This window comes from Lampris incognitus, chromosome 16 (assembly GCF_029633865.1).
Source record: "Lampris incognitus isolate fLamInc1 chromosome 16, fLamInc1.hap2, whole genome shotgun sequence".
Taxonomy (NCBI): Eukaryota; Metazoa; Chordata; class Actinopteri; order Lampriformes; family Lampridae; genus Lampris; species Lampris incognitus.
The window spans coordinates 21,316,196-21,326,233 of record NC_079226.1 but is presented as its reverse complement, the minus strand read 5'-3'; the positions used below and the strand labels follow the sequence as shown (position 1 = coordinate 21,326,233).

The following is a 10,038-nucleotide window of genomic DNA, read 5'->3' as shown; positions in this document are numbered from 1 at the left end:
GAAATGAAAATAAGGATATGTCCAATCTTGAATAACAGCCAGGTTGTTTCTACATATATCTCCTGTTATTTACGATCCAGACGTAAGTAAAAGCCGATAAGATCGTTAATCTGTATGTTATATTTAACCATCTTGCCTAAATCACCACATGGTTTTTAGGTGCGGGGATGTAAAATGGCATTACGTTACGGAGCACTTGTCAAGGAGGCAACTGTGCTGCTTGATAAGTTTAATGCCAGCAAGCTATGTTTGGATGACTTCAATGAGGATGCCTCAAAGAATATGGAGGTATTTGTGTGTGTGTGTGTGTGTGTGTGTGTGTGTGCGTGCGCGCGCGCGCGCGTGTGTGCGCGCGTGTGTGCGTGTGTGCTGCTTAATAAGTATAATGCCAGCAAGCTATGGACGACTTCAACGAGGATGCCTCAAAGAATATCTAAGTATAGTGTGCGTGTGTTTACGGGGAACTTTTCTTAATTAACATTAAACTTCGTATCTGTTGCAGAGCATGGGTGATCTGGATAAGACTTTTGTCCTTGATGTCATTTCTGGTTGTGTCGAGCACAAAAAGTTACTGGACGTAGTTGTCAAAATCTTCTATGGTCAAAATGGGAAATGTCTCTCCAGAGGTGATCGCAACCAGTTTGTCAGTGAGTTGGCAATTTACTTGGTTAATTTGATATTGTACTGTGTCAATTACTGTTTTTTTGTTTTTTGCTACCTCGAGTATTGCAAACTACATTTAAGAGCTTATGTTGCTGTGCCATTGTTTAGTTGTCTGCTACCTTGCCCTGTTCCTTCTTGATGACCTTGGACTTCAATGTTTTAGTAACATTGTCAAATCTCTGGACGTCATAAAGATGCACAAAGTGAGAAAATCCCTTCAAAGCACATTACATTACAAAATAAGTAAAACATTTGGCACAATGTGGTATGTACAGGTAACTGGACATTGTCTTTTGTTGTAGTTCTTGAGTTTCTTCTTCAGTGTCACACACCTAACCACATGGATACAAGCTGAGTGGAGTAAGATCTATGATGCTGCTTATGTGGAGAGAAACCTGATTGGCCCTCTGCTGAGGTGAAAAAAGACACCAATTGTCAAGGCCAGTCGTTTTAGGAAAAAAATAATTCTTATTTCTGTTGACTAACAAGCTTATTATTTTTGTCCATAAGGTGGCGCCCTAAGATAGAGGTTCTGATAGACGAGCTTGCTGTCAGAATGTCTTGCAGGATTCAAATCAAGAAAACCACCAAAGCCACTGAGCCACAGGAGTTCTCTCTCACCAAATCTAAAAACCGTCCTCTCCCCGTGCTTGAGTCCATTCCACTACCAGAAAAACGTCATCCAGTCAGTCTCATTTACAGGATTATATCTTTCAACCTTTGCTGCTCAACATTTGCAGTCTGATATGACCTGTTGTTTTCATTCCTTACATGGTAGACAAAAGACACATCATTGCTAAGAATATATACAAATCATGTCATTGTCATCTAGCATACATCGTTGTCATGTTCTAGCTGCACCAATTATGTGGCTTGTGTTTTTAGGTGCCAGATAGCACTTACAGGGCACCACAGGAGGCAAAGGCCATGGAGGAAATCAAACGAAGAAACCGTCGTAAGTCTGAGGTACAATGTCAGCTTTTTCCCCCACCAGTTATCATTAGAACATCCAAAGGAAGGCAGAATCTGTCTGTCTTGATGCATGCTCAATAATCCCGGTAAGAAAATCAAAGAAGGTTGAATCAGTTCATCTGGATACGTTTACTGACGGATACGTTTCAACTGACTGCAGGTATCCCCACCCCTTATAAACAATACAGTACTATACAGTTGTGTAACGACCGAAATCAATGACCAGTTTCATATACAAATATGGGTGTGACCATTAACTAGAGTTAATAGCAGAATCTGTCTGTTATGTGATTTGAAAGAAACTTAAATGAAGAAGTGAATTTTACTTTATGTACTATTTTCTATTGTCCTTTGTATTATTGTTGCTATACTCAAATAGCCTGTTGCAGTGTTTCCCAAACTTTTTTCTGGGGACCCACTTTTTTAAAAATGACAAACCATCGCGACCCAATTCACAATAGAGCTTATCCATAAATCGTGAGAAGAACAAAATTGTACATAATTGAACGTTCCTGACCATTTTACTAACATTTCTGCATCATCTTGACTAGGTAAACCAGCCATTTTGTAGAGCTATACGTTTGATAATTCACAACTTGGTTTTACACACATGTTATGGAAAACATGGACACATGTTAAATGTTTTATAAAGGAGACCAAATAAACGCATTTAGGCAGAGTTAACTGGCTATCTTATTGTTTTTATTTCCTCTCATCAGTAAAACAAATAGAATGTACGCTAGCCTTTCATATTAGATTCAATGTTATAAGAACAATTATCAGAACAATGCGAACATTCAGTACTATCCAAAACATGCCTCTTGATGACAGTCTTGTGAAATGGTCATGCCTATTATCAGAACAAGTGGGCTTGTGTTTATGTGCAGCTATTGATATCAAACAGTCAATCAATCAACTCGAACAGTCAACATTCAATTGTTTAACCGCATCAGGCCTATTCACGTCAAATGTCATTAGGCCCATTATGTGCTATTTACTTATGCCAAATATTATATTTTTAGGCTTACTCCAAATAGCCAACTAGCAGGGTTGCCAACTCTCAAGCATCTGGTGTGAGTGTCATGCTTTCAGGCTCTTTCTCACGCTCTCACCACACCAAGGCAAATCTCAGGCCAATTCATTGCGACGGCAACTCAACGGGCGACGTAGTAATGTCAGTCTTTCTGATATAGTAATGGTTAAACCAAGCGAACCATACTGACTCTACATGACAGGTGAGCATTGGAAAACTGGGTCTTTTATGAAAGTGTTTCCATGGAGATGCATTTTAAATTACTCTTTTTGGTGAACGATGCTTCCTTCTCCCGTGTTGAATAAATGCTCTGTAAACAGCTAGCTCTAACGTTAAGTGCACGGCAGAGAGAAAAATGAAAGCAACGAATGAACGTGCGTGCACAAAATCTCACTCCGGCCAGGTTACCAAAGTTGGCAACTCTGAATATCAATTTTACTTATACCTTGCTAATGTGATAGGTGGGCCTGTTTGCTTTTTAGTATTGCATTCCAGTCCGGTGTACAAGATGAGAGCGCACCGCGCAAATCGATATAAAAAAGACAGGGGGGGGGGATCCATCCATCCATTATCCAAACCGCTTTTCCTGCGCTCAGGGTCGCGGGGGTGCTGGAGCCTATCCCAGCAGTCATTAGGCGGCAGGCAGGGACACACCCTGGACAGGCCGTCAGGCCATCACAGGGACAGGAAAAAAAGAAAAAATATATATTTATTTGGCCAGCTAAATAAAATCTCCTGCAATCCACCTTTGGATCGTGACCCAGTCTCTGGGAATGACAGGCAGGCCTATTGCACCATTGTGTATGGATATGAATAAATTCATGTGGGCTGGGCACCTAGAGTGTATGACAAAATCAATCAGTCAGTCGATCAATCAATCAATCAACCAATCAATCAATCAGTGTGTCCGTGACAGTCATTGTTTCCACTTTCATCCCTTTACTAGATTTATTCTTAAAAAATAAATTAATACAAAGTACTATACTGTCATTACCACCAAAATGACTCTACTCAACCTAATTGTGTATGTGACATTATAATAACATTTTTTCTGTTTTTTCACCCAAGCAACTGCTATATGAGGCAAATATTAAACAGTTCCAATGTGCAAATCCACAGAAGTCTGAACACACAATGGTAAGGATGATTTCCTTTGATTTTGACAAGTGCCCAGTGTGTTGGCAAAGTGCAGTTTTGATTCCTGAAAGTTTAATTTTCAGGCTTAGTTGTATCAAGACCAAGTAAGGAGGCCATGACATATTGATTAAAAAAACATGTTAATGACACATTTCCTCTTTATTTATTTTGGTCATTCGTTATTTCGGCACACCCAGGGGTGTTCCCAGAATTTGAGGACACTTGGGGCTTAGCCGGGGGGGATACCCCCGGAACATTTTTTTTTATAAACAATGTATCTATTTATCTATTTATCTATTTTGATGCTTTGTTATGCACTCTAGCACCTTATTTATATTCAAAGTGCATGTCTTAATCATTGAAAAATTGAAATGTGTACTTCAAAAACTGTTGTTTACGCTCCAGACTAATTATGAATCGTGATGTTAAAAATAATAGCTGTTAGTAATTAGTATTAGTATTGAGTAGAAGCAGAATACTTCACAACTGCTATCATTAAACATTTATTGACATGCTGCAGTACCAGACTAGAGAAAAAAAGTTAAATGTATTTATGTTAACATTAGTTTATTGGAATATTAAATTTTCTTTCACTCACGCTCTCTCACACACACACACACACACACACACACACACACACACACACACACACACACACACACACACACACACACACACACACACACACACACACACACACGCAGAGTTAATTTAGAGACCTGCATTTATTTTGACAGGCTGTTATGTTATGAAGACTATAGGATATTCACACACGCTACATTTTTTTGTTGGGCTTCACATAGACTTAAATGTAAAAATATATTCAGGGCTACAATCAAAACATTCGGGGCTTAAGCCCCGGCAAAATTACCTTACAATGCCGATGAGCACACCCTCATCTCCACTTGTTGCGCAGGATTTTTACCGATTAGTCTCACTTCTACCAAATCTCTGTGTTGCAGAACACAATGGCTCAGATCAGGGAAAGCTTTGATTCCAAGCTCAAGTTCAATTCATTTCAATCCTCCAGAGTGCCAGCCACTCACAAGGTAGTGAGATAGTCATTTACTCTGCTTTTTAAATCATTATCTTCAGCATGATTCTAATATATATCAGCATTAAGTATTCTTTGTGTATCCACCGCCATGTGATTCTTCATCCAATTCCACCAGACTGAAAACTGGCCTATCAAGCTCAACAACACAGCCATTCTAAGGGAGGGAGCGCTGTATGACCGTCAGGTGGAGGAAGAGTTGCGAAGGTACACCACAGTGTCAACTCCTCTCCCCAAACTGTATCTACAACCAGTTCTAAGTGGGCCCCTAGAAAAAGCTGAATACATTTAGTCATACGTGTTCTGCTTAGATGAAAAAAACCCCAACATAATTGTGCTTACTTACTGCCGCTTTGTATTGAAATGTGTGTGTGTGTGTGTGTGTGTGTGTGTGTGTGTGTGTGTGTGTGTGTGTGTGTGTGTGTGTGTGTGTGTGCGCGCATGTGTGCGCATGTGTGCGCATGTGTGTGTGTTTATTTGTATGTTGTCCAAGGATGGACCATCTCGTGGAAGGGGCACGGGAGCCCTCTTCTTTCCAACAGTGGCAGAAGGAGATGCGGGAGCGAGATCTTCAAGAGCAGCTGGCCCAGGTTGAACAAAGGCGCCTAGAGGGACGTATCAGTTTTGAGGAGGCTGCTATGACCCGCACACGCCTCATGGAGCATAACCAGCAGATTGCAAAACTCAAGAAAGAAGAGGTGGGTTTAAGTTTACATTTTTCCTATTTCAGCCAGGACAACGCACATATTTGGGGAAGTATATTTGCTTTGTTAGAATGGCAGTATGCCTTCAGGATCTGCTTATAGATCTGCTTGTATGTACTGACTACACTTAGAGTGCTATTGAGAACTAGGAGCACTAGTTCATAGAAGTAAATCCAGATGGGTGGCAGGTGGGGTGGAGGTGGATGAGCAGCCAACCAAGCACAACCAGCATGAGTAACACAAGCTGGTTTCCTCCAGTTATATATCCCATCCTTTAGCAAGGATGATTGTGAATGGTAAATGGTCAATATGTGAGTTTTCTGAATGAATTTGCTCCTTCTATTTTAGGTATTTATCTTACAGTGTTCCACAGCAACATGCAATAAGTGCAGGGATATGATAAGCTTCAATTCCTAAATCACCAAAAATTGTGAGTGAAAAGGTCAGGGCATTAATGCCACTTGCCATATATTTGTGCAATGATTGTGTAAAGGAAAAGTACTGGATAAAAGAAAGAACATGAGCTATAGAGACAGAATAAAGTTTAGGTCACGCAGCAATAGCGATTGATGGTCAATGTTTCAAAAGGGCTACAGAGTGCTAATTTCATGGATGGCTTGGTGTTTCTTGTAGACAGCTCAGCTGATGCGGAGATACGCTGAGAAAAGGATACAGGAAGAGAAAGGAATGAGAGACTTGGTGAAACAGGTGTCAGAGGGACACAAGAACTCTGCAGCAGCTAAAGGGAGGCTGCAGGAGCTCAAGCAACGAATCGGTAAGTCACCTTGTCTGCTGACACATGTGGTTCTCTTGTGTTACAATATTCACAGCACTTGTGAAAATTTTATGTTCCGTTGCTGTCCAATGCAAATGTATCATCACAGTTAAAGATGTCTCGGAGCAGAGTCAAGAACTCCTTTGCCAGGCCCTAGAGGACGCACAGGCAGAGCTAAGTAGAAAATTTGAGGTCATCTGTGAGATCCATGCCATAGAATCAGTCCCTCTCATCAGACACAAGTTTGTGGACAACACAGAGGTAAATGGAGGAAAGCTTAGGCGTGTTTTCAAATTTCAACTGCCTATTGCAACACATACTGGTGTTTTTCTTTCACGTAGGCATGCTAAACTCGTATTAGCTTGACTTTCATGTGGCTCTCCATGACTCAGACAGCAGGGCATGACTTGTTGGGAGAGATGTCCCTGGTTGAGCTTAAGGAGCGGCTGGCCATGCTGAAAGAGGCACAACAGCATGAGCAGCAGGAGAGACGACAGCGCATAGTGGAGGAGAAGCAAAGCAAGGAACATCGTCTGCTAGAGCAGCTGGACATTATTGACCTCCACAGGAAAGCACGAGGACAGGCTGCAGTACGCAGGTTAGAGAACATGTACATGTTATAAACACACGCATACACACACACACACACACACACACACACACACACACACACACACACACACACACACACACACACACACACACACACACACACACACACACACACACATGTTTATGATTATTTTGTTGTGTGGTAGGAAAGAGGGGGAGAAAGTCAGGCTGGGTGTGCAGCAGGCAGTGTCTGAGGACGAAAGAGTACTTGCTCTGCAGAAGAAACTGGAAGAGAAACGGCAACAACGCCAGAGAGTGAGGCAAATTGAAATGAACAAGGCCAAAAACTTCTGAAATGGCAAATGCACACTGTTGGAAGCACAAGTTGGAAGCCCAAAAAAGTGAGTACAAAATTCTCAACAAACTACAGCCTAGTTACTCTTAGTTACGCAATACCAGACAATCGGGGATCTCTGCCTACCAATCTAGTTGAGCGAAGGGTTTAGAGACTGACTTGTGAGTCTAGGTTACTGTCAATTTGAGGTTTTTTAAGATTTGTTGGATTTTCATGCATTTCAACTCTTGATCCTGTTTTTGACAGATAATATTGAAGGAGCAACATTGGGCCAACTTGGGGCAAAGCGTATAGCACCAAGTCAAGAAGGAAGCCCCAGATACTGTTTGTCAGAAGAAAACTCTCAAGACATAGAAAAGATACCGTGGAAAATTCTCCAAAGACCTAAAAAAAATTGTGTTTGATTGTTTTAGATTAAAATGGTGAATCAATAATGCAACACCCAAACTCACTGCCAGGAATGACTAATTCAAATAAATTACATTCTCATATTCATATTCTTTTTTTCAAGCATTTATAAACGATTGCATTGAATAAAAATGGCCTATCTCAAGAATATCTTTAAATAGATTTATTCATTCATGATATTATCATTTTTAATTAACCTACTCTGAAATAATCCATGGCATTTTGTAGTGACTGTCCTGTGGGGAAGTTGTTGTTTCCCGGCTATAACTATGTAATAATAATAATAAATTAAGCTTATTTAGCGCTTTCCTAACACTCAAAGTCACTTTACAATAAACGGGGTGCTAGATTTAGCACTATGTGCTAGATTTAGTCAAGCAGAACCCGCTGCAGGTGATCGATCAGAATCACGCAGATGTCTTCAATTTTTCCATTTTTATTGCCACCTGAACTTCTGCTGCAGTGCTTTGATAGGATAGGTGTGCTCTCCTAGGCCAAGGTTTGGTGCGGTGAAGGCCCTCTTGATGTTGAAGACCTGCTTAGGGGAACTTGCAGGCGAGACAGTGAAAGAAACAGCTGCCCCATGAAGCATCTGGAACTCCTGCCTCACTGTTCGCAGAAGCAGGTTTTCTGGTTGACCTTTTTCCCCAACTGCTGGGCTGCTGAGTGGAGTAGCAGGGTGCACTCTAAACCGTCGTCCAGTATGGCATATGTCTCCAGAGTCTCTGTTCCTGAGCACCACTTTGCAGATTTTGAGGAGGATGCAGGGTCCCCAAGGAGGTTTACCTATGTAGAGCACCTCTTTAGCTTCATTTGGGAGAGTGGACTTGCCTGGTCCTGATTTTGGTTGCTTTGGCTTCTTGTCACCCCTATCAGCCTTTGCTGGGGTTCCCTCGCTGATCTCGTGTAGAGCAAGGAAGTGTCGATTATTACAAGTTTTACAGCACATTTTTAAGTCGCACTCCAGTACTCGATGGTTTCTACCACAGCGCCAACAGCGACCATTGTCTTGTACCCAGGTACGTTTCTGGGTAGCACTGAGAAGCTTGAAGTTGGCACAGCTGTTGAGCAAGTGCTTGTTATCACAGAATGGGCAAAACTTCTTTGGGGCGTGATGGTCAGCTGTTCCTGTGGTTATTTCTCCCGGTGATTTGGAGTCTGAGCCCAGCAGGAGAACCAAAGCCTTGGCAGTTGACTTGGCCCCCTTTTCATCTCTCTGCCCTTTGGGTTGGTGTCCCCCCGTGAACTACTGCCAAACTGTGACACATCTTCCTGGACCTGGAGTACGTATTCTAACCAGTCCGTCAAATCCAGTAGTGTGGGGATAGTTATCCTTAGAGGGTGGATGAAACATCTAAAGCTAGACCTTAGATCGTGTGGAAGTTTACCCAGCAGGCTTGAAACATGGGATCCACAGTCCAGTTCCACTCTTCCTTTGCTCCCCAGCTGCTCCAACATGCTGACCAGAGATCTTATGCGCAGGACAAACATTCTGAATGACTTGATGTCGCCACTGTTTATGTTGGGGCCATCCATAAGCTCTGCAATACGCTGAAGAGCCAGCTGATGTGGCTGCCCATATTGCTGATCCAAGGCCACCATGGTGTCAGTGAAGGTGTATTGAGAATTGCTGTAAGAGTCAGCAATGAGCAGAACTTCTTCGAGCCTCAGATGATCGACTAATATTTGGAATTTAAAGCATTCTGTGGCACCTTGAGGCAGGATATTGCCCAGAGCAATCCTCAGTCTGGCAAACTCTCTTGGATTAGGGTGGATGAAATCGGGATGGTTGGAGCAGGTCCCCAATATGTCCGTTCCTGACCACCAGGTGGACTCAAGAGTTCACGTCTAAAGAGATGGTGCTCAGGTATACGTATATCTACGCCCCTCCGGCAAATAATCACCTCCAGCAGGGTAGCCAAGATGATGTTGAGCTTGACTGCTTTCGGTCTGGTGACAGAGACATTCTGGAGAATAATGGCGCTTTCTGGAAGTGGCAGGTCTCTCTGGAGAATGGTAGTGCCCAGCTAGATGACTGTTCTCTCTGGAATGTCGTGTTGTTCATCTCTGTACCTGCGATTGGTGGGTCTTGAGTGGGGCGCAATGAGTACTGACTTGGAGTAATAATCATTGTAGGACCCTCTACATGGGAATGTGTCATACTTTCTTGCATTACGAGTGTGTTGAGTCAAGTAATCATCTCGTACTGAAAGGCGGTGATATGACTCTGGATGATGTCCACGTTCCAGGTCATGGCCAGGATGCCTGGCTGACAAAATGGGGTGACGTGTCTCCCTTTGCAATGTTGCCTCCACCTCCTGTGGGGGAATGTATGACTTAAGCCTTGGCATGGCATCTCCCCGGGGCTGGACCCCCCCCCTCCCC

At 42.5% G+C, this 10,038-nt stretch overlaps 1 protein-coding gene across 1 annotated transcript; it reads left to right on the top strand.

Annotated features, from left to right (window-relative positions):
* Window positions 1–174: 174 nt before the first annotated feature.
* Window positions 175–7,801, top strand: cfap99 (cilia and flagella associated protein 99). Its single transcript, XM_056296413.1, is given in 16 exon segments — window positions 175–288; window positions 503–647; window positions 772–866; window positions 966–1,078; window positions 1,174–1,348; window positions 1,549–1,629; window positions 3,737–3,805; window positions 4,768–4,854; window positions 4,978–5,066; window positions 5,353–5,557; window positions 6,197–6,338; window positions 6,448–6,599; window positions 6,731–6,936; window positions 7,097–7,271; window positions 7,274–7,291; window positions 7,492–7,801. Coding segments are annotated over 16 exon segments (1,974 nt in total). The 3' UTR covers window positions 7,600–7,801.
* The last annotated feature ends 2,237 nt before the right edge of the window (window positions 7,802–10,038 follow it).